At 42.4% G+C, this 24946-nt stretch overlaps 1 protein-coding gene across 8 annotated transcripts; it reads left to right on the top strand.

Moving 5' to 3' along the window:
- Positions 1-1104: 1104 nt before the first annotated feature.
- Positions 1105-24104, top strand: LOC106600202 (uncharacterized). Of its 8 annotated transcripts, none has more exons than XM_045714807.1 (13): positions 1105-1419; positions 6462-6527; positions 7076-7164; positions 12407-12515; positions 14734-14810; positions 15268-15452; positions 15585-15702; positions 15781-15880; positions 16135-16471; positions 16676-16814; positions 18400-18511; positions 21617-21692; positions 21818-24104. In XM_045714807.1, the coding sequence occupies exons 5-13, from the start codon at positions 14741-14743 to the stop codon at positions 21893-21895; spliced, it is 1215 nt and encodes a 404-aa protein (XP_045570763.1). In that variant the 5' UTR covers positions 1105-1419; positions 6462-6527; positions 7076-7164; positions 12407-12515; positions 14734-14740; the 3' UTR covers positions 21896-24104. The 8 variants fall into 8 exon arrangements, with proteins under 8 accessions (XP_045570763.1, XP_045570765.1, XP_045570760.1 ...); XM_045714809.1 differs by having other exon boundaries at positions 6462-6480; XM_045714804.1 differs by lacking the exon at positions 12407-12515.
- Positions 24105-24946: the final 842 nt, after the last annotated feature.

Raw genomic sequence — 24946 nt, forward strand, 5'->3', positions numbered from 1 at the left:
AAGTATCAATTATTTGACCTTCCATATATTAAGCAAACCAGACAGCACGATTCTGTTATTTTATTTAAGAAATAACCAGGGGAACACTCCAACAATCAGACATAATTTACAAATGAAGCATGTGTTTAGTGAGTCCTCTAGATCTGAGGCAGTAGGGATGACCAAGGATGTTCTCTTGATAAGTGTGTGAATTGGACCATTTTCCTGTCCGGCTCAGCATTTGAAATTAACAAGTACTTTTGTGTGGCAGGGAAACTGTATAGAGTAAAAAATACATTATTTTATTTAGAAATGTAGTGAAGTAAAATTTCAAGTTGTAAAGAAACAGAAAGAGTAAAAGTACAGATACACAATAAACAGATATATAAACGGAATGTAGTGGAGTAGTTTAAATACATTTTTTGTTAAGTAATTTACACCACTGGAATTGAAAGGAACACCTCAATTACCTCGACAAACCGGTATCTATGTATATAGCCTCGCTATTTTGATTTTACTACTGCTCTTTAATTATTAGTTAATTTTATTTCTTATTTTTTACTTAACACATATTTTTCTTAAAACGAAATTGTTGGTTAAGGGCTTGTCAGTCAGCATTTCACTGTAAGGTTACACATGAAAACATGTTGTGACCCTGGTGTGACATTATTGAAGCTGTGCTGACACCTAGTGGACATCAAGAGGAACTACACCACACACATACACTATAACCTCAAAAAAGATGGGATGCTTTACATACGTTGCCCTTTTTTATAAGACACTAATATATATGTACAATAAACAGACGTTCAAAAATCGTAATGTAAAGCACAAACGACTGGAAAGTTCTTCAAAAGCAACTATAGTGAATCAAGCATCTTTAGGTTACCTGAAATAGGTCAAAGCATATTTTATACTTTCTAATTTATTTAATCTTTATTTAACTAGGCAAGTTGAACTAAACAACATCGACACAGACACAAGTTAGCTGATATTTGGGAACCAGGATTAACACAGAGAGAACATGGCAAAATACAATGTATGTTTCTGTAATACGAGTAGGCTAGTATATGTTACGGAGTCTAGTTGATAGGTAATCGACTAGCCGGACTGTTCCCCGGACTCCGGGTGTAGGGATTTGTACAATGCATGAACAAGGCTATTGAACTAGACATTGGTGTCTGTCTTTATTACTTTATCCAATATATCATACTGAAACAGTATATACAGTATCATCGGTAACAATTGTGTACAAGCCACCTAGCTAATAAAATACTGGGGCTAGCAGTCATTAGTTACATTTCAACCATAGCGATTCCCTAATTGAGGCGCAACAGAGTTCACCGGCGAATGCAGGAACACCGGAAATAATAACTAAACCAACGAACGAGGAATGGTGGAGGCTACCAGAACGAAGAGACATTTTTCGGGATAAACGTGGTGAGTGAAAAACGTTATTACATTGCTCACTCCCTACCCGGTATCTCATTCTACCGTTATACGACTTTGTATGCGTTGTTGGTTGGCAACCTTGACATTTACGGAGCTTTTGGAACGGATTCCTGTTGGAACTTTCCACAAATTATACCCACCCCTTGAGGTGATCTACAGTGTTCAGTCCGCCATCTTTTCAGAATTCCCTGTGTCGTTTTATTGTTTCCGTGATATTTAGGCCTAAGGCCGAGACAATAAAACGACACAGGGAATTCTGAAAAGATGGCGGAACTAACGGGTTATAGAGCAATTATCACAACAGGTTGTAATATGGCTTCCCCGGTGATTTTACCCACACCGCTACTGTGATTTGCTCGCCGTGCGCTTCCTTCAGGAAAGCCACCTTTGAGTAACTTAATTTAGGTACAGTCCAATCGGACAAAGTCGTCATCACGCAACCAATAACTTGGCGTACGTAGTGTAAAGATACAGTATATTGTCACTTTTCTCCATAATATGCAAGGTTTCCTGGTGGTCTAGTGCAAGTGCTTCCCAACCTTTTTTCGGTTACTGTACCACCAAGTACACTTTGCTTTGCTCGGAATACCCCTGAAGTACCCCCTCGTGAATTTTACCAGTAGGCATATGGTCTAATGAGTTTTCTCAAGTACCCCTTGTGGAATGTCGTCACGGTATCTCTGTGCATTCAAATTGCCATCATAAAATGCAATTCTGTTCGTTGTCCGTAGCTTATGCTTGCCCATACTATAACCCCACCGCCACCATGGGGTTCTCTGTTTACAATGTTGACATAGGCAAAACGCTCACCCACACAACGCCATACACAGCGGTTGTGAGGCTGGTGGGACGTAGTGCCAAATTCTGAAAAATGACATTGGACGTGGCTTATGGTAGAGAAATGAACATTCAATTCTCTGGCAACTGCTCTGGTGGACATTCCTGCAGTCAGCATGCCAATTGCGAGCTCCCTCAACTTGAGACGTCTGTGGCATTGTGTTGTGACAACTGCACATTTTAGTGACCTTTTATTGTCCCCCGAACAAGGTGCAACTGTGTAATGATTATGCTGTTTAATCAGCTTCTTGATATGCCACACCTGTCAGGTGGATGGATTATCTTGTCAGTGTAGAAATGCTCACTAATTGGGATGTAAACTCATTAATGCACAACATTTGAGAGAAATAAGCTTTTATGTGCGTACGGAACATTTCTGGGATCTATTATTTCAGCTCATGAAACATGGAAACAAGACTTTACATGTTGAGTTTATATTTTTAATCAGTGTAGATACTAAACCTAATACCTTAGGCCTTGCTGTAGGCCTAATCAAAGTTGATTGGTCGTGTACACAGATTTTGATGTTCTTGCAGGTGCAGTGAAGTGCTTGTGTTTCTAACTCCAACAGTGCTTTAATAATACCTAGAGAACAATACGCACATCATCCAACATTTGAGATCTGACAGAATTTCTATAACGTCCTTTTGTACCCTTCTTCCTCCATTTTTGAAGTAACCACTGACATGACGTAGTTGGATAGGTGAAAGTAAAAGGCTACATAGGCTACAGTATGGATCTTGGTGAAAAAATAGCTTTCATGGGTCCTGTCACAGAGCAGTTAGTAGGCTAGGCCTACTTCCAGCAGAGGTGCGTGGGTAAAATCACTGGGGAAGCCAATCCAGGAAAAAAATGCTACCTGTGTGTTGTGATAATTGTAATTTGCTCTATAACCTGTTAGTTCCTATGCCTTGCCACTGTGATATATACTGCTCAAAAAAATAAAGGGAACACTTAAACAACACATCCTAGATCTGAATGAAAGAAATAATCTTATGAAATACTTTTTTCTTTACATAGTTGAATGTGCTGACAACAAAATCACACACAAATAATCAATGGAAATCCAATTTATCAACCCATGGAGGTCTGGATTTGGAGTCACACTCAAAATTAAAGTGGAAAACCACACTACAGGCTGATCCAACTTTGATGTAATGTCCTTAAAACAAGTCAAAATGAGGCTCAGTAGTGTGTGTGGCCTCCACGTGCCTGTATGACCTCCCTACAATGCCTGGGCATGCTCCTGATGAGGTGGCGGATGGTCTCCTGAGGGATCTCCTCCCAGACCTGGACTAAAGCATCCGCCAACTCCTGGACAGTCTGTGGTGCAACGTGGCGTTGGTGGATGGAGCGAGACATGATGTCCCAGATGTGCTCAATTGGATTCAGGTCTGGGGAACGGGCGGGCCAGTCCATAGCATCAATGCCTTCCTCTTGCAGGAACTGCTGACACACTCCAGCCACATGAGGTCTAGCATTGTCTTGCATTAGGAGGAACCCAGGTCCAACCGCACCAGCATATGGTCTCACAAGGGGTCTGAGGATCTCATCTCGGTACCTAATGGCAGTCAGGCTACCTCTGGCGAGCACATGGAGGGCTGTGCGGCCCCCCAAAAGAAATGCCACCCCACACCATGACTGACCCACCGCCAAACCGGTCATGCTGGAGGATGTTGCAGGCAGCAGAACGTTCTCCACGGCGTCTCCAGACTCTGTCACGTCTGTCACATGTGCTCAGTGTGAACCTGCTTTCATCTGTGAAGAGCACAGGGCGCCAGTGGCGAATTTGCCAATCTTGGTGTTCTCTGGCAAATGCCAAACGTCCTGCACGGTGTTGGGCTGTAAGCACAACCCCCACCTGTGGACGTCGGGCCCTCATACCACCCTCATGGAGTCTGTTTCTGACCGTTTGAGCAGACACATGCACATTTGTGGCCTGCTGGACGTCATTTTGCAGGGCTCTGGCAGTGCTTCTCCTGCTCCTTCTTGCACAAAGGCGGAGGTAGCGGTCCTGCTGCTGGGTTGTTGCCCTCCTACGGCCTCCTCCACGTCTCCTGATGTACTGGCCTGTCTCCTGGTAGCGCCTCCATGCTCTGGACACTACGCTGACAGACACAGCAAACCTTCTTGCCACAGCTCGCATTGATGTGCCATCCTGGATGAGCTCCACTACCTGAGCCACTTGTGTGGGTTGTAGACTCCGTCTCATGCTACCGCTAGAGTGAAAGCACCGCCAGCATTCAAAAGTGACCAAAACATCAGCCAGGAAGCATAGGAACTGAGAAGTGGTCTATGGTCCCCACCTGCAGAACCACTCCTTTATTGGGGGTGTCTTGCTAATTGTCTATAATTTCCACCTGTTGTCTATTCCATTTGCACAACAGCATGTGAAATTTATTGTCAATCAGTGTTGCTTCGTAAGTGGACAGTTTGATTTCACAGAAGTGTGATTGACTTGGAGTTAGATTGTGTTGTTTAAGTGTTCCCTTTATTTTTTGGAGCAGTGTATACAACTCACCATTCAAAGAAACGTCCCTTTTTCAGGACCCTGTCTTTGAAAGATAATTCGTAAAAATCCAAATAACTTCACAGATCTTCATTGTAAAGGGTTTTAACAGTTTCCCATGCTTGTTCAATGAACCATAAACAATTTATGATCATGCACCTGTGGAATGGTCATTAAGACACTAACAGCTTACAAACGGTAGGCAATTAAGGTCACAGTTATGAAAACTTAGGACACTAAAGAGGCCTTTCTACTGACTCTGAAAAACACCAAAAGAAATATGGCCAGGGTCCTTGCTCATCTGCGTGAACGTGCCTTAGGCATGCTGCAAGGAGGCATGAGGACTGCAGATGTGGCCAGGGCAATAAATTGCAATGTCCGTACTGTGAGACACCTAAGACAGACGGACAGCTGATCGTCCTCGCAGTGGCAGACCACGTGTAACAACACCTGCACAGGATCGGTACATCCGAACCTCACACCTGCAGGACAGGTACAGGATGGCAACAGCAACTGCCCGAGTTACACCAGGAACGCACAATCCCTCCATCAGTGCTCAGACTGTCCACAATAGGCTGAGAGAGGCTGGACTGAGGGCTTGTAGGCCTGTTGTAAGGCAGGTCCTCACCAGACATCACCGGCAACAACATCGCCTATGGGCACAAACCCACCGTTGCGTGACCAGACACGACTGGCAAAAAGTGCTCTTCACTGACGAATTGCGATTTTGTCTCACCAGGGGTGATGGTCGGATTCCCATTTATCGTTGAAGGAATGAGCGTTATACCGAGGCCTGTACTCTGGAGCGGGATCGATTTGGAGGTTGAGGTTCCGTCATGGTCTGGGGCGGTGTGTCACAGCATCATCGGATTGAGCTTGTTGTCATTGCAGGCAATCTCAATGCTGTGTGTTACAGGGAAGACATCCTCCTCCCTCATGTGGTACCCTTCCTGCAGGCTCATCCTGACATGACCCTCCAGCATGACAATGCCACCAGCCATACTGCTCGTTCTCTGCATGATTTCCTGCAAGACAAGAATGTCAGTGTTCTTCTATGGCCAGCGAAAGAGCCCAGATCTCAATCCCATTGAGCACATCTGGGACTGTTACGTGAGTTAAGTTATCAATGTTCTTAAACCGAACTTCAATTAAACTACTCAGTCTGCCCCCCCCCCAGAGTGTGTAAGATTCTGGTTGAATGAAGCTGACGGAGAACCAGCCTACAATGGTCAAAACGTTTATTTATGAGAGCTCTAAAATCCATACAATGCACAAAGCCTTTTATATTACCACACACACCCAAATGAACTCGCATCAGTAGAGAACTCCACCCCACTTTAGGCGGCTGTATTTTTCCACAGTACACATACATTCATTATCAAACCTTGCAACCTGTCTTCTAATCTCCTGCCAGCTAAGCCGTTCTCAGGCTGTTGTTTCTCTCCCTAACTTAGGGAGGCCTCTTCTCCTGTTCCTTTCCCAAGGTCGTCTTATCAACTCTACCCTGCTCATTTTGAAGTAGTAACAGTGTCCTAGTCTTAGAAAGTCTACTCACACACAGCATTGGATTATAGTCTTTAACACATTATTATAGCCTTATAATTTCTAATACATTTCAACAGGTTATATGGTTTCTGAGTGAAATCATTTAGTCAAACCTTTAATCATATAATTTCCATTACAGGGACCTGTTGGATCGGAGGGTGAGGGCTAGGGCCATTCCCCCCCAGAAATATCCGGGAACTTGCAGGTGCCTTGGTGGAAGAGTGGGGTAACATCTCACAGAAAGAACTGGCAAATCTGGTGCAGTCCATGAGGAGGAGACGCACTGCAGTACTTAATGCAGCTGGTGGCCACACCAGATACTGACTGTTACTTTTGATTTTGACCCCCTCTTTGTTCAGGGACACATTATTCAATTTTTGTTAGTCGTATGTCTGTGGAACTTGTTCAGTTTATGTCTCAATTTACAAACAAAGCATTTGTGTTTGTGAGTCCACCAGATCAGATGTAGTAGGGATGACCAGGGATTTTCTCTTTAAATGCGTGAATTAGACCATTTTCCTGTCCTGCTAAGCATTCAAAATGTAACGAGTACTTTTTTATGTAGTAGAAAGCACATTATTTTCTTTAGGAATATAGTGAAGTAAAAGTTGTCAAAAATAGAAATTGTAAAGTACAGATGCCACAAAAAACTACTGAAGTTGTACTTCAAAGTATTTCTACTTAATACACCACTGGTTGTAGTTTCCTGTCTATCAACCTTCCAGTAATGAGTAATGTCACATTTCCCTCCAGAGGCAGTCAGTGTGTGTGACAACACTCTTTCTGCTGACACTAGACGGCATCAAGACCAGATGCAGGAAGATACTCAGTGAAACACAACGGTATTTTACTTTTATCTTGATATGAGACCATCATTCTAACCTCTACTTAATTAACACTCAAGCCTAACATGTCTTGTGCTGTTTTGAACTTTTGATATGTCCAATGTTAAGGGGACAATTTAGTGTTTTGTGTTTCTCAACTGTCTAAAACCCATGACTGTATATCATCAAGTTTCCCTTAGATGATGATGCAAGGTCAGTCTGGTTTGTACTGGATAGGGGAAGGATTTCATGTAGTTAAGCTGGTCTTCAAAATCAAATTTTATTTGTTACATGTGCCGAATACAACAGTCATTCCTTAGAATGAAATGCTTACTTACAAGCCCTTAACCAACAATGCAGTTTTAAGAAAGAAAATAATTAAAGAGCAGCAGTAAATAACAACAGCAGGGCTATATACAGGGGGCACTGGTGTCTTACTGTAGATCTATACCTTAGAGAAGCCTCTACCAGAAGCTATAAAGCCAATGGAATGACATGATTAAAGAACGACTCCAGGCGACACTCTTAAACCTGGTAGAAATAAGTAAAACATGTGTGGCCCTCTGAATTTTGAACTTCTGATGTGCCTTGAGTTTTTTGGATATTTTATTAGGATCCCCATTAGCTGTTGCAAAAGCAGCAGCTACTCTTCCTGGGGTCCACATGAAACATAATACAGAATTACATAATACAGAACATCAATGGACAAGAACAGCTTAAGGACAAAACTACATACATTTTTTAAAAGGCACACGTAGTCTACATATCAGTGCATACACACAAACTATCTAGGTAAAATGGGGGAGAGGCGTTGTGCTGCAAGCTGTTGCTTTATCTGTTTTTTGAAACCAGGTTTGCTGTTTATTTGAGCAATATGAGATGGATGGAAGGAAGTTCTATGCAATAAGGGCTCTATATAATACTGTACGCTTTCTTGAATTTGTTCTGGATTTGGGAGCTGTGAAAGACCCCTGGTGGGATAAGTGTGTGTCAGAGCTGTGTGTAAGTTGACTATGCAAACAATTTGGGATTTTCAACACATTTTTTCTTATAAAAATAAGTGATGCAGTCAGTCACTCTTCGCCAAGAGACTGGCATGCACAGTATTTATATCAGCCCTCTGATTACAATTAAGAGCAAAACATGCCTCTCTGTTCTGGGCCAGCTGCAGCTTAACTAGGTCTTTCCCTGCAGCACTGGACCACACGACTGGACAATAATCAAGATTAGACAAAACTAAAGCCTGCAGAACTTGCTTTTTGGAGTGTGGTGTCAAAAAAGCAGACCGTCTCTTTATTACGGCCAGACCCCTCCCCATCTTTATAACCATTGAATCTATATGTTTTGACCATGACAGTTTACAATCTAAGGTAACGCCAAGTAATTTAGTCTCAACTTGTTCAACAGCCACACCATTCATTACCAGATTTAGCTGAGGTCTTGAACTTAAGGAGTCATTTGTACCAAATACATTTTTTTTTAATGTATTTTTAATTTCACCATTATTTAACCAGGTAGGCCAGTTGAGAACAAGTTCTCATTTACAACTGCGAGCTGGCCAAGATAAAGCAAAGCAGTGCGACAAAAACAACAACACAGAGTTACACATAAACAAACATGCAGTCAATAACAGAAAAGAAAAATAGAAAAATCTGTGTGCAAATGTAGAAGAGTAGGGAGGTAGGCAGTACATAGGCCCTAGAGGCGAAAATAATTACAGTTTAGCATTAATACTGGAGTGATAGAATGTGCAAATGATGATGTGCAAGTAGAGATACTGGGGTGCAAAAGAGCAAGAGGGTAAGTAATAATATGGGGATGAGGTAGTCGGGTGTGCTATTAACAGATTGGCTGTGTACAGGTACAGTGATCGGTAAGCTGCTCAGACTGCTGATGCTTAAAATTAGAGAGGGAGAAAAAAGACTCTAGCTTCAGAGATTTTTGCAATTCTTTGCTGCAGGGGGTGCTGAGATGTTGGCCAGGGTAGGGGTAGCCAGGTGGAAAGCATGGCCAGCCGTGGAAAAATGCTTATTGAAATGATCGATTATCGTATATTTATCAGTGATGACAGTTTCCTATCCTCAGTGCAGTGGGCAGTTGAGAGGAGGTGCTCTTATTCTCCATGGACTTTACAGTGTCCCAAAACATTTTGGAATTAGTGCTACAGGAAACAAATTTCTGTTTGAAAAAGCTATCCTTAGCTTTCCTAACTGACTGAGTATATTGGTTCCTGACTTCCCTGAAAAGTTGCATATCGCGGGGGTTATTCGATGCTAATGCAGTACGCCACAGGAAGTTTTTGTTCTGGTTAAGGGCAGTCAAGTCTAGGGTGAACCAAGGGCTATATCTGTTCCTAGTTATACATTTTTTGAATGGGGCATTCTTATTTTAGATGGAGAGGAAAGCACTTTTGAAGCGCAACCAGGCATCCTCTACTGACGGGATCAGGTCAATATCCTTCCAGGATACCCGGGCCAGGTCGATTAGAAAGGCCTGCTCGCTGAAGTGTTTTAGGGAGCGTTTGACAGTGATGAGGGGTGGTCGTTTAACCGCGGACCCATTACACACGCAGGCAATGAGGCATTGATTTCTGAGATCCTGGTTGAAGACAGCAGAGGTGTATTTAGAGGGCAGGTTGGTCAGGATGATATCTAAGAGGGTGCCCATGGTTACGGATTTAGGGTTGTACCTGGTAGGTTCCTTGATGATTTCTGTGAGATTGAGGGCATCTATCTTAGGTTGTAGGACGGCTGGGGTGTTAAGCATGTCCCAGTTTAGGTCACCTAACAGTACGAACTGTGAAGATAGATGGGGGGCGATCAATTCACATATGGTGTCCAGGGCACAGCTGGGGGCTGAGGGGGGGGGGGGGGGGTCTATAACAAGCGGCAACGGTGAGAGACTTGTTTCTGGAAAGGTGGATTTTTAAAGTAGAAGCTCAAATTGTTTGTGCACAGACCTGGATAGTATGACAGAACTGTGCAGACTATCTCTGCAGTAGATTGCAATTCCGCCCCCTTTGGCAGTTCTATCTTGTCGGAAAATGTTATAGTTAGGGATGGAAATTACTGGGGTTTTGGTGGCCTTCCTAAGCCAGGATTCAGACACAGCTAGGACATCCGGGTTGGCGGAGAGTGCTAAAGCAGTGAATAAAACAAACTTAGGGAGGAGGCTTCTAATGTTAACATGCATGAAACCAATGCTTTTACGGTTATAGAAGTCAACAAATGAGAGTGCCTGGGGAATGGGAGTGATGCTGGGGGCTGCAGGGCCTGGGTTAACCTCTACATCACCAAAGGAAAAAAGTGCGTTCGGAACAGAGAGTAAAGAAGCAGGTTTCTGGGCGCGGAAGAATAGATTCAAGGCATAATGTACAGACGGGGGTATGGTAGGATGTGAGTACAGTGGAGGTAAGCCTAGGCATTGAGTGACGATGAGAGAGGTATTGTCTCTAGAGGCACCATTTAAGCCAGATGCGGTCACCGCATGTGTGGGGGGTGGAACATAAGGGCTAGCTAAGGCATATTGAGCAGGGCTGGAGGCTCTATAGTGATATAAGATGAAAGATTTCTAACCAAAACAGCAATAGACAAGGCATATTGACAATAGGGAGAGGCATGTGTAGCCGAGTGATCATAGGGTCCAGTGAGTAGCTTGGTGAGCTGGAGGCACGGCAATTCAGACAGCTAGCAGGCTGGGGCTAACAGCAGGCTAGCAGATGGGCCTCAGGGAGATGTCGCAATGGGAGAGTCTGTTGAAAAAAAACCCTCGGACGGTTATGTCGGCAGACCAATCGTGATGGATCGGTGGGGCTCCGTGTCGGCAGCAAAGGGTCCAGGCCAATTGGCAAAAGAGGTAATTGAAGCCCAGGAATTGCTTGATGGAATCTCTTCGGCTAGCCGGGAGATGGGCCTAGTTCGAGGCTAGCTCCAGGCTAGTTAGCTGGCTAGCTGCAGAAGGGGGTTCCTGTTCAAAAGTGTAAAAATAGCAGATCCATACCACATTGGGTGAGGCGGGTTGCAGGAGAGTATGTTCAGTCCGTAAATGGAAAATGAGAATACAAGTATATATGAATAAAAACGATATATACAAGGGACGGGACAAGACAGTCAAAACAGACATCCCCACTACTACTCCATCTTGGTTCATGCTTTTAGTTTTAGAGATGTTCAGGACCAGTTTATTACTGGCCACCCATTCCAAAACAGACTGCAACTCTTTGTTAAGGGTTTCAGTGACTTCATTAGCTGCCCTGCGGTACACCACACTTTACATGTTTGACATTAGAGAAGCTTCCATTAAAGAAAGCTCTGAATCCACATTATGGCAGAGGTTGAAAAGTCATAACCTGTTGTTGAAAGAACTTGTGCTATGGTCAATAATATCAAAGGCTGCACTGAAATCTAACAGTACAGCTCCCACAATCTTATCAGTTTCTTTCAACTAATCATCAGCAGTTTGTCTGTGCAGTACATGTTGAGTGCCCTTCTCTATAAGCATGCTGAAAGTCTTAATCTGTTTACAGAGAAATAGCATTGTATTTGGTCAACAGTTTGCTAAGAGCTGGCAGCAAGCTTATAGGTCTGCTGTTAGAACCAGTAAAGGCCGCTTTACCACTCTTGGGTAGCGGAATTACTTTGGCTTCCCTCCAGGCCTGAGGACATAGCCTTTCCTATAGGCTCAGATTAAAAATATGACAGGAGTGGCTGTAGTCAGCTACCATCCTCAGTAGCTTTCCATCTAAGTTGTCAATGCCAGGAGGTTTCTCATTATTGATCGATAACAATAATTTTTCCACCTCTCCCACATTTAACTTCACAAAATTCAAACGTACAATGCTTTTCCTTCCTTATTTGTATTTTTTATGCATGAATACAATTGCTCACTGTTTGTTGTTTGAAAGTTTGCCCACTTTGCCAATTAAATAATCATTAAAATAATTGGCAACATCAAAATGTTTGTGATGAATAAGCCATCTGATTTGATGAAAGATGGAGTTGAATTTGTCTTTCTGCACATAATTTCATTTAAAGTACTCAAGTTTTTCCATCGTTCTTTATATCATTGATCTTGGCTTCATAATACAGTTTCTTCTTTTTGAGTTTATTCACAAATTCTCCATTTGCAGTAAGTAAGCCAGTCAGATGTGCAGCCAGACTTATTAAACACTGCTTTTGCCCCATCTCTTTCAACCATACAGTTTTTAAATTCCTCATCAATCCATGGAGCCTTAACAGTTCTAACAGTCCATTTCTTAAAGGTGCATGTTTATCAATAATTGGAAGAAGCAATTTCATAAATTCATCAAGTGCAGCGTCTGGATGCTCCTCATTAATCACATCAGACCAACAAATATTAACATCATCCACGTAAGTCACAGCAGAATCTTTTGTATGATCTCTGATATACTATTTTAGGCCCAGCTGTTGGAACTTAGGCTTTCCTGGATATAGCCACTATATTGTGATCACTGCATCCAATGGGTACGGATACAGCTTTAGAACAAAGTTCTACAGCATTAGTAAAAATGTGATCGATACATGTGGATGATCTTGTTCCTGTAGTGTTTGTAAACACCCTGGTAGGTTGATAACCTGAACCAGATTACAGGCACTGGTTTCAGTAAGAAGCTTCCTCTTGAGCAGACAGCTTGATGAAAACATTTCTGTCTCTTCTGTAGGTGTTATATCCTTGTATTGCTACTGCTGTATCATCAAATGAATTATCTAATTAACTGTCATAAATGTCTAATATAAATGTTATCTGATGTTAGCAAGTTATTGATTTTCATTAACATAATTTCTAAGGCAACATATATTAATATGGGCTATTTTCAGCCCTTTCCTGAGTAGCTTATCAGAGATGGACATACAGTGCCTTGCGAAAGTATTCGGCCCCCTTGAACTTTTCGACCTTTTGCCACATTTCAGGCTTCAAACATAAAGATATAAAACTGTAATTTTTTGTGAAGAATCAACAACAAGTGGGACACAATCATGAAGTGGAACGAAATGTATTGGATATTTCAAACTTTTTTAACAAATAAAAAACTGAACAATTGGCCGTGCAAAATTATTCAGCCCCTTTACTTTCAGTGCAGCAAACTCTCTCCAGAAGTTCAGTGAATGATCCAATGTTGACCTAAATGACTAATGATGATAAATAGAATCCACCTGTGTGTAATCAAGTCTCCGTATAAATGCACCTGCTCTGTGATAGTCTCAGAGGTCCGTTTAAAGCGCAGAGAGCATCATGAAGAACAAGGAACACACCAGGCAGGTCCGAGATACTGTTGTGGAGAAGTTTAAAGCCGGATTTGGATACAAAAAGATTTCCCAAGCTTTAAACATCCCAAGGAGCACTGTGCAAGCGATAATATTGAAATGGAAGGAGTATCAGACCACTGCAAATCTACGAAGACCCGGCCGTCCCTCTAAACTTTCAGCTCATACAAGGAGAAGACTGATCAGAGATGCAGCCAAGAGGCCCATGATCACTCTGGATGAACTGCAGAGATCTACAGCTGAGGTGGGAGACTCTGTCCATAGGACAACAATCAGTCGTATACTGCACAAATCTGGCCTTTATGGAAGAGTGGCAAGAAGAAAGCCATTTCTTAAAGATATCCATAAAAAGTGTCGTTTAAAGTTTGCCACTAGCCACCTGGGAGACACAAACATGTGGAAGAAGGTGCTCTGGTCAGATGAAACCAAAATCGAACTTTTTGGCAACAATGCAAAACGTTATGTTTGGCGTAAAAGCAACACAGCTCATCACCCTGAACACACCATCCCCACTGTCAAACATGGTGGTGGCAGCATCATGGTTTGGGCCTGCTTTTCTTCAGCAGGGGCAGGGAAGATGGTTAAAATTGATGGGAAGATGGATGGAGCCAAATACAGGACCATTCTGGAAGAAAACCTGATGGAGTCTGCAAAAGACCTGAGACTGGGACGGAGATTTGTCTTCCAACAAGACAATGATCCAAAACATAAAGCAAAGTCTACAATGGAATGGTTCACAAATAAACATATCCAGGTGTTAGAATGGCCAAGTCAAAGTCCAGACCTGAATCCAATCGAGAATCTGTGGAAAGAACTGAAAACTGCTGTTCACAAACGCTCTCCATCCAACCTCACTGAGCTCGAGCTGTTTTGCAAGGAGGAATGGGCAAAAATTTCAGTCTCTCGATGTGCAAAACTGATAGAGACATACCCCAAGCGACTTACAGCTGTAATCGCAGCAAAAGGTGGCGCTACAAAGTATTAACTTAAGGGGGCTGAATAATTTTGCACGCCCAATATTTCAGTTTTTTATTTGTTAAAAAAGTTTGAAATATCCAATCAATTTTGTTCCACTTCATGATCGTGTCCCACTTGTTGTTGATTCTTCACAAAAAATTACAGTTTTATATCTTTATGTTTGAAGCCTGAAATGTGGCAAAAGGTCGAAAAGTTCAAGGGGGCCGAATACTTTCGCAAGGCACTGTAATACTGAAAAGAGCAAATGTAGGAGGACAGTTATGACCATAGTTGTCAGGTTTTTATCATGGTGTGATATCTGTGTGTTTGTCTCCCCCCCCCCAAGGTTTGCAATGGGGCTATATCTGGTGGTCCTCTGGGTCTGTGCTGTGATGCTGCATTCCCTTGGGAGAGCAGAGAAAGGTGAGTGATAATGTGAATGTGTGTGTATCATCATTAAAGCCTATAACATTTCAGATTTAGATATGATCATTTTTTTCCCCCAAAGTAGCTTGGATGTAGTGAACTACTTTTTCAATGTAGCTTTACTTAATTAAACTACACTGAGTGTACAAAACATTAAGAAGACCTTCCTAAAATCCTTCTTTAACCTATGTCATCCCCTTCATCTACACTGATTTGAGGTGGATTTAGCAAGTGACATCAAAAAGGGATCATAGCTTTCACCCAGATTCACCTGGTCAGTCTGTCATGTTTATGTTTTGTACAGTCAGTTCCTAAGGGTATCTTTAATGTAGCTTAACTTCTAGTGTGAAGTAATTGGTCATTTGGTAAACTATGATTTCAGAGTAGCTTCCCCAACACTGTTACCCTGTAGTGTGCGACCTTACTGAGCTCTATTTCTGTCTCTGTCTGACAGTAACTCAAACGATTGAAACAAGTTTCTCTGAGAGCACAGAAGGGTTGACTGCTGGGACGGTTACTATAGGGCTGGACGAGACCCAAAGCCCTGCTACACACACACACCAGAGCCTAGAACCTGAACAGAACCAAGAACCGCCTCCCTTATACCCCTGTCAGGATGACGAGACGGATTATAGAGAAGTGAGATCACTACGATAGTCTGTGGTCTCTAAAGGCCCTGTCTCAAACCATTTTAGATTTACAATCTCTTTGTCTCTTAAAAAAAAAAAAATGTCTCTCTCGTGCTTTCTTTTTCTGTCTCTGATGCACCAGATAGTGTACCAGAGGGATTATCATGGTGTTATGCAGCTGGTTCAGAGCGAGGAATATGAATACACTGACATTGACACCAGCATTGACACCAGCATTCACCCCTGCAACCTATCACCCAGTAAGACAAAACGCACAAAGACCCAAACACACACTCACACACGCATGCACACTCACTGAACCCTGTCTGTAACTCTAGGTGGACTGGCCCGCTGTCTTATCTACCCAACCAATCAGCTCAACTGCTCCTGGAAATTCCATGGTCTCCCTAATGACAGCCAATCCTCTGCCTCTGTCTCGTAAGCCCCTCCCACAATATCCAAGACACACAGAAAATGAAAGGCTTAGCAACAATTATTTAATGTGATAGTACAAGCTTGTCAATTTATTGGTTATTACTGTGCAATTACCATTTTACAGTATAATAAAATTGTAATCTAATTTTAGTACATGACACCCACCTTTTAATTAAGGTGTCTGCTTTAAGTGATTGTGTGTGATTGTGTGTGTGTGTGTGTGTGTGTGTGTGTGTGTGTGTGTGTGTGAATATCAGTGTGTGTAGGAACAATGAGAGTATGTCCAGTGTGGACTGTGTCTCTGAGGTCATGGGAGCCCAGGGATGGCCTGGCGGTGTGGGTCGAGACGTGTCTATTGGCTGCCAAGGCAGTGTGGGTGACGGCGTCACCTCTTTGAGTCTGACTTTCAAAGTGTCACTCCCTGACGTGTGCTGCATCTACACCAATAAAATGGACACCATAGATATTGAAGTACTGCGCCCGCCCCCCAACATCACTGCCTGGGTCAGAGAGGAGGGTCTGCTGGTGCAGTGGGGTCTCTCGTCCAGCACCACACCCAGATGCTTCCACTACCAGCTACAGATCAATGACCTGGTAATACTATCAAATCAAATTGTATTTGGCAACAGGTTTAGACCTTAGAGTGAAAAGCTTACTTACAAGCCCTTAACCAACAATGGAGTTTTAAGAAAAATAAGTGTTAAGTAAAAAAATAGATGAGTATACCAGAGAGTTGTTGTCTAACTCAGTGGTGGCCCTGTTTTTATTAACAGGTTATTTGTATATGTGTCTTGTAAGGTGAGGAGCTTTACAGAGGGACTGACATACACTGAGACCAACCTAGACCACACACAATGGTACGATGTGAAGATGAGGGTGAGGAAGAATAGTGACTGCAGAGGATCTGAATACTGGAGCAGCTGGAGCAACACCATCAGTGAGTCCGCAGTCATCGATATTATAATGACATCTGGATTAGAGGTCGACCGATTCAGATTTTTCAACGCCGATACCGATTTATTGGAGGACCAAAAAAAGCCGATACCGATTAATCGGATGATTTATATATATATATATTTGTAATAATGACAATTACAACAATACTGAATTAACTTTTATTTTAACTTAATATAATATGTAAATAAAATCTATTTAGTCTCAAATAAATAATGAAACGTTCAATTTGGTTTAAATAATGCAAAAACAAAGTGTTGGAGAAGAAAGTAAATGTGCAATATGTGCCAAGTAAAAAAGCTAACGTTTAAGTTCCTTGCTCAGAACATGAGAACATATGAAAGCTCGTGGTTCCTTTTAACATGAGTCTTCAATATTCCCAGTTAAGAGGTTTAGGTTGTAGCTATTATAGGAATTATAGGACTATTTCTCTCTATACCATTTGTATTTCATATACCTTTGACTATTGGATGTTCTTATAGGCACTATAGTATTGCCAGCCTAATCTCGGGAGCTGCGCTGTGCTTCAAGCATTGCGAAGAGCTGCTGGCAAACACAGGAAGTGCTGTTTGAATGAATGCTTACGAGCCTGCTGCTGCCTACCACCGCTCAGTCAGACTGCTCTATCAAATCATAGACTTAATTATAATATGATAAACACACAGAAATACGAGCCTTAGGTCATTAATATGGTCAAATCCGGAAACGATCATTTCGAAAACAAAACGTTTATTCTTTCAGTGAAATACGGAACCGTTCCATATTTTATCAAACGGGTGGCAACCCTAAGTCTAAATATTGCTGTTACATTGCACAACCTTCAATGTTATGTCATAATTATGTACAATTCTGGCAAATGAATTACGGTCTTTGTTCGGAAGAATTAGTCTTCACACAGTTCGCAATGAGCCAGGCGGCCAAAACTGTTGCATATATCCTGACTCTGCTTGCACTGAACACGAGAAGTGACACAATTTCCCTAGTTAATATTGCCTGCTAACATGAATTTCTTTTAACTAAATATGCAGGTTTAAAAATATATACTTGTGTATTGATTTTAAACATCAATGTCTTTCTTATGGTTAGGTACACTGGTCCAAAGAGTGTGCTTTTAAATCATCACCCTTTTGGCGAAGTAGGCTGTGATTCGATGATTAACAGGCACCGTATTGATTATATGCAACGCTGGATAAGCTAGTTAAACTAGTTAAACTAGTAATATCATCAAGTAGTTAACTAGTGATTATGTTAAGATTGATTTGTTTTTTTATAAGATAAGTTTAATGCTAGCCAGCAACTTACCTTGGCTCCTTGCTGCACTCGTGTAACAGGTGGTCAGCCTGCCACGCAGTCTCCTCGTGGATTGCAATGTAATCTGCCATAATCGGCGTCCAAAAATGCCGATTACCGATTTATTATGAAAACTTGAAATCGGCCCTAATTAATTAAATGGTCGACCTCTAATCTGTTTTTAATCTATTTTTAAATTTTATTTAGCAGTCTTTTTTGTCGGTTTATATTTACACTGCTGTGTGTGTGTGTGTGTGTGTGTGTGTGTGTGCCTGCAGCGGTGGCCCCGTCTGAATCACACAATCAGCTGAACACTCTAGGGGTTGTTGGCATCACTCTGGGGATACCCATGATCCTCCTGGCTCTGCTGCTGCTGATCAGACTCCATAGGTATTTATTCTGTTGGGTTCATGGGGAGGAAGGAGACACTGAGAGAGCAAAGAGACACAGACACACAGAGAGTAAAGAGAGCAAAGAGACACAGAGAGCACAGAGACGCAGAGCCACTGAGAGCAGAGAGACGCAGAGCCACTGAGAGCAGAGAGATGCAGAGAGACGCAGAGCCACTGAGAGCAGAGAGACGCAGAGCCACTGAGAGCAGAGAGACGCAGAGCCACTGAGAGCAGAGAGACGCAGAGCCACTGAGAGCAGAGAGACGCTGAGAGAGCACAGTCTCTTTGCTCAGAGGCCGCGAGCAAGCGCGCAGAGACGCAGAGTGAGCAAAGAGACGCAGAGCGAGCAAAGGGACCCTGGGACCCTGAGAGCAAAGGGACCCTGAGAGCAAAGGGACCCTGGGACCCTGAGAGCAAAGGGACCCTGGGACCCTGAGAGCAAAGGGACCCTGGGACCCTGAGAGCAAAGGGACCCTGGGACCCTGAGAGCAAAGGGACACAGAGCAAAGAGACACAGAGAGACGCAGAGCCACTGAGAGCAGAGAGACGCAGAGCCACTGAGAGCAGAGAGACGCAGAGAGACGCAGAGCCACTGAGAGCAGAGAGACGCAGAGCCACTGAGAGCAGAGAGACACAGAGATAGCACCGTTTCTTTGCTCAGAGGCCGCGAGCGTGCAAAGAGACGCAGAGAGAGCCAAGAGGCGCCGAGGCAGAGAGAGCCAAGAGGCGCCGAGGCAGAGAGAGCCAAGAGGCGCCGAGGCAGAGAGAGCCAAGAGGCGCAGAGAAACTGACACTGAGAAAGAGCAGAGACACTGAGAAAGAGCAGAGACACTGACATTAAGACAACATATTAATAGAGTAATGCAGAGGTGTTAGATTTTAGCTTCTGTCTACAGACTGCACACATTTTCACAGTGACACTGAACTTCCTTCTAACGAGAGAGAGCAGAGCGAGCAACTGAGAAAGAGAGCAACTGACAAACTGAGAAAGAGAGCAACTGAGAAAGAGAGCAACTGACAAACTGAGAAAGAGAGCAACTGAGAAAGAGAGCAACTGACAAACTGAGAAAGAGAGCAACTGAGAAAGAGAGCAACTGAGAAAGAGAGCAACTGACAAACTGAGAAAGAGAGCAACTGAGAAAGAGAGCAACTGACAAACTGAGAAAGAGAGCAACTGACAAACTGAGAAAGAGAGCAACTGACAAACTGAGAAAGAGAGCAACTGACAAACTGAGAAAGAGAGCAACTAAGAGAGCAACTGACAAACTGAGAAAGAGAGCAACTGAGAAAGAGAGCAACTGACAAACTGAGAAAGAGAGCAACTGAGAAAGAGAGCAACTGAGAAAGAGAGCAACTGACAAACTGAGAAAGAGAGCAACTGAGCAAGAGAGCAACTGACAAACTGAGAAAGAGAGCAACTGACAAACTGAGAAAGAGAGCAACTGACAAACTGAGAAAGAGAGCAACTGACAAACTGAGAAAGAGAGCAACTAAGAGAGCAACTGACAAACTGAGAAAGAGAGCAACTGACAAACTGAGAAAGAGAGCAACTGACAAACTGAGAAAGAGAGCAACTGAGAAAGAGAGCAACTGAGAAGCTGAGAAAGAGAGCAACTGAGAAAGAGAGCAACTGAGAAGCTGAGAAAGAGAGCAACTGAGAAAGAGAGCAACTGAGAAGCTGAGAAAGAGAGCAACTGACAAACTGAGAAAGAGAGCAACTGAGAAGCTGAGAAAGAGAGCAACTGAGAAAGAGAGCAACTGAGAAGCTGAGAAAGAGAGCAACTGAGAAAGAGAGCAACTGACAAACTTAGAAAGAGAGCAACTGAGAAAGAGCAACTGACAAACTGAGAAAGAGAGCAACTGAGAAAGAGAGCAACTGACAAACTGAGAAAGAGAGCAACTGAGAAAGAGAGCAACTGAGAAAGAGAGCAACTGACAAACTGAGAAAGAGAGCAACTGAGAAAGAGAGCAACTGAGAAAGAGAGCAACTGACAAACTGAGAAAGAGAGCAACTGAGAAAGAGAGCAACTGACAAACTGAGAAAGAGAGCAACTGAGAAAGAGAGCAACTGAGAAGCTGAGAAAGAGAGCAACTGAGAAAGAGAGCAACTGAGACGCTGAGAAAGAGAGCAACTGAGAGAGAGCAACTGAGAAGCTGAGAAAGAGAGCAACTGAGAAAGAGAGCAACTGACAAACTGAGAAAGAGAGCAACTGAGAAAGAGAAACTGAGAAGCTGAGAAAGAGAGCAACTGAGAAGCTGAGAAAGAGAGCAACTGAGAAAGAGAGCAACTGACAAACTGAGAAAGAGAGAAACTGAGAAAGATAGCAACTGAGAAGCTGAGAGAGAGAGCAACTGAGAAAGAGAGCAACTGAGAAAGACAGCAACTGAGAAAGAGAGCAACTGAGAAGCTGAGAAAGAGAGCAACTGAGAAAGAGAGCAACTGACAAACTGAGAAAGAGAGCAATGGAGAAAGAGAGCAACTGAGAAAGAGAGCAACTGACAAACTGAGAAAGAGAGCAACTGACAAACTGAGAAAGAGAGCAACTGACAAACTGAGAAAGAGAGCAACTGAGAAAGAGCAAGCAACTGAGAGAGAGCAAGAGAGCAACTGAGAAAGAGAGTAGCTGAGAAAGAGAGCAACTGAGAAAGAGAGCAACTGAGAAACAGAAAGAGAGCAGAGAGAAGCGGAGCAGCAGCAGAGAGCGACAGAGCAGCAGAGAAAAATGGAGAGCGACTGAGAGAGAAGGAAACAGAGAGAATGGGAGGGACCAGAGAGAAACGAAACATTACAAAAAATAGACACCCAGAGAAAGATCGAGAGAAGATGAAAACGTATTAATAGAATAAGGGCAGAGGTGTTAGATTTTAGCATCTGTATACACTCTGCACACATTTTCACAGTGAAACAGAACTTCCTTCCAACGAGAGGTGGAAAACACCCATTTATTCTTAGAAAACAACAGAAAGGGGAAGACAAATGCCTGTGTGATTGAACAGTAACTGGCAAGAACAATATGAAAACAGTATAAGGTTTAAATGTAATGATATAACGCTATGGTATTAGTGGTGTGATTCCCTGATTGACTGTGGTGTGTGTGTTCAGGGAACGTCTGTTTCCCCCCATCCCTGGTCCCCCACTGAAGATGAAACACCTCTTGGAGAGAGACGAGCTACTTCAGGTGAATAAACACACGCACGGAGCAGAAACATTTATCTTTACTTTTGTAAACTATCATATCATAACCCCTCTCTTGTGGAGCTAACAAAACTTCTCTCCTTCTGGTTTGCACCGTTTGTCCCTCAGGCCCTGCCGTCCAAATGTGTTGAGGAGATCACAGTGGTGGAGGAAGCTGAGGAAACACCTGTCAATATGGCCAGTTAAACAAGATGGCCTGTTTTTAAAGTACCCCTTGTAAATACCAGACTGAAGCTTGCGGGTTCAGACGGCTTTGCTAGGCTGTTTAAAGCCCTGTCATCGTTAGCCCCTAGGCTCGTGGGCCGATCTGTAAGAAGGATCCCCTTAGCCTATCATAGGTCAAGATGCAGTCATTGCCATTTGTTATTACCTATACAGTCCTTTCAGATCTACAAGAAGTAGGACAAGGAAAGTGTGTGCTTGTAGGGCAAGTTTGACCTTCCTGGTCCCGTCCCTCAAGTCCGTGAGTCAACACAGGAAGGAGTAATGGATGGATAGTTATTTTATTTCCAAAGCTGCAATCATGGGACACACACAGTATGGATGAATGATTAGTAGTAGACGGGATATAACAGCACTCCCACAGCAATTCTCCATAAATCTGCTGTATACCGTAATTTCCGGACTATTGAGCGCACCTAAATATAAGGTGTAAAAAAAATATTAGTTTGAACATAAATAAGCCGCACATGTCTGTAAGCCGCAGGTGCCTACCGGTACATTGAAACAAATGAACTTTACACAGGCTTTAACGAAACACGGCTTGTAACAAAAATAAATAGGCTTTAACGAAACACGGCTTGTAACAAAAATAAATAGGCTTTAACAAAACACGGCTTGTAACAAAAATAAATAGGCTTTAACGAAACACGGCTTGTAACGAAAAATAAAAAATTAGCAGTAAACAGTAGCCTACCAAGAAAGTCATGAGTCACTATCTTCCTCCTCCTGTGCACTGAAACCACTGAAGTCATCTCCTTTAAAAAAAAATTGAAAGTGGGAAAAATCCATATATTAGCCGCGTCATTGTTTAAGCCGCGAGGTTCAAAGCGTGGGAAAAAAGTTGCGGCTTATAGTCCGGAAAATACGGTAATATACAGACAAAAGAGCAATTGTAATGTCTTTCAAAGTCATTGTGATCGTATAGTGGATTTAACTGTTTCTAATAATTACAAATTTACTATAATAAACATACATTGTTTCCATGTGTAATTTCATATTCACAACATCAGAATAAACTATCATCCATTTTAGTATTCAAAAGATATCAAATGAAACTGAAAAATAACTCAAATGTCACACTCTTGTTGCGAAAAATTCAATACACCTAGAATGTACCACATATTTTCCTCAGCTAACAAAACCAGGCTAATACACTGCTAGCTGGTGCTCATAAATTTATAAAACATATACTTTACACATTTGTCAAATTACCTGCAATCATGGGACACACACAGTATGGATGAATGATGAGTAGTAGACGGGATATAACAGCACTCCTAAAGAAGATGCATTCTCCAGTTAGCTACCAACTTCAAAGAGGGAACTTTAGCTAGCATAAAACCCACATGGCAAAATGAGCTTCGGCAAATAACATATAAAGAGTGGCTTATTTGACGCCAAACCAACAACATTAGTTACTGATAACATAAATTGCTCATGTAAAATGTGAATTTTATGATGTAATGTCAACTTTATACATTTCTATCCCGGGACCATTCCATTTTCAACTCGCCCACAGCAATTCTCCATAAATTTGCTGTGGATTACTCAGAATCCCATACTTTTATCACTGAGACAATGTAAACACACTAATCCACCAGGCGGTGGCATAATACCAATTTTATGCAGGAATTTAACAATTTAATCACACCGTTACACAAGCAGTTTCTTGGGTCAGATATGTTGGATTCTAGCTTGAAATATACTTATTCATGTTACAATACTATAAATTATTGATGACTTTACATGTACAGTGAATGTATATGTTTGGGTCAATGGCGGATAAGAACTAGGTGTATGGAAAGTTAATCAGTGGGTCCTATGGAGGGAGGCAAAGGGAAACAGTCTGGTTTCAGTCACTGGTAAGGTAGGACAGCTGTGGATTAGGGAGGAGTGAGAAATTCGGCCCCAGGTCAGATGAAAGTGAGAAGGAATAGTCCTGTCACGCGCAGACTTGCATGCCCACAAAGGTTCTAGTAGGAGGCGGGCCATGACTACACCAGTGAGAAGAACCAATTCAGTTCCTGACTAGCAACAGTGATGTTGGCTATCTAGATATGCAAAGAGGTGACGCCTCCTAGTACTAGGCTATAAAGATATGTGCTTGTGTAAACATGTTTTTGTCTTTGCAGCTGTTTGACCCAGTGGGGGAATAAAGTTGGTTTGAGCTTTTCCTAGTCATCTGTTTGAGTTTTTACTCTGTTTGTTTAGAACCTAACAGGTCATATAGTCAGGAAAAATGATTGACCTTGATGATGTATTCCAAAAAAAATACTTCCTTCAGATTGAAATAGTAAAAAGTAATGTCAGACTGATTTGTAATACTGTCCTAGCCCAAATGAAAAAAGTAAACATTGGCCGTTGATTACATCACTTTTTTTGTGACATGGTGGGGGTCGCGGTCCAAAAACTTTTGGGAACCCCTGGTGTAAGTGGATGCTACTCCAAAATAGAAGCTACGCATATGACACGGACATGCACTGTCCTTATGTGCTTAGCTTCTACTGCGGAGTAGCGTCATCCACAAGAGGCTCTGCAGCCCCCTAGCTGTCTGCTCCCCCAATGGCTGTAGTAATAAGCTCATGGCAAATTATGTGGACAATACTGAAAAGTGAGGGAAGAGATGGAATACTTTGATAACCCTCTTAACAGTTGAAGTGTGCACTTGTAAGGGTTGTTGGGTTGTCCCCACAGTGACAGTACGTACATACCGTACATACCTGATAAAATGTTTAAAGATAATGATTAAATAATTCTACCCTGAAACGTAACCATTAGGGATTATAGTTTATGTAGCATGTAATTAACTTTTTGGTGACGGGGCAGTATTCGGAAATTCAGATGAATAACGTGCCCAAATTAACCTGTTATGGCTAGGGGGCAGTATTTTCACAGCCGGATAAAAAACGTACCCGATTTAATCTGATTATTACTCCTGCCCAGAAACTAGAATATGCGTATAATTATTAGCTTTTGATAGAAAACACTCCAAAGTTTCTAAAACTGTTTGAATGG

The sequence above is a fragment of the Salmo salar genome, chromosome ssa03 (assembly GCF_905237065.1).
Source record: "Salmo salar chromosome ssa03, Ssal_v3.1, whole genome shotgun sequence".
Classification (NCBI taxonomy): Eukaryota; Metazoa; Chordata; class Actinopteri; order Salmoniformes; family Salmonidae; genus Salmo; species Salmo salar.

Coding starts and splice junctions, on each gene's coding strand:
- LOC106600202 (XM_045714803.1), top strand. CDS start 6,590: ATGAGGAGGAGACGCACTGCA. Junction 7,165..14,733: donor ATACTCAGTGAAACACAACG/GTATTTTACTTT, acceptor CCCCCCCCCAAG/GTTTGCAATGGGGCTATATC. Junction 15,453..15,584: donor ACGAGACGGATTATAGAGAA/GTGAGATCACTA, acceptor CTGATGCACCAG/ATAGTGTACCAGAGGGATTA.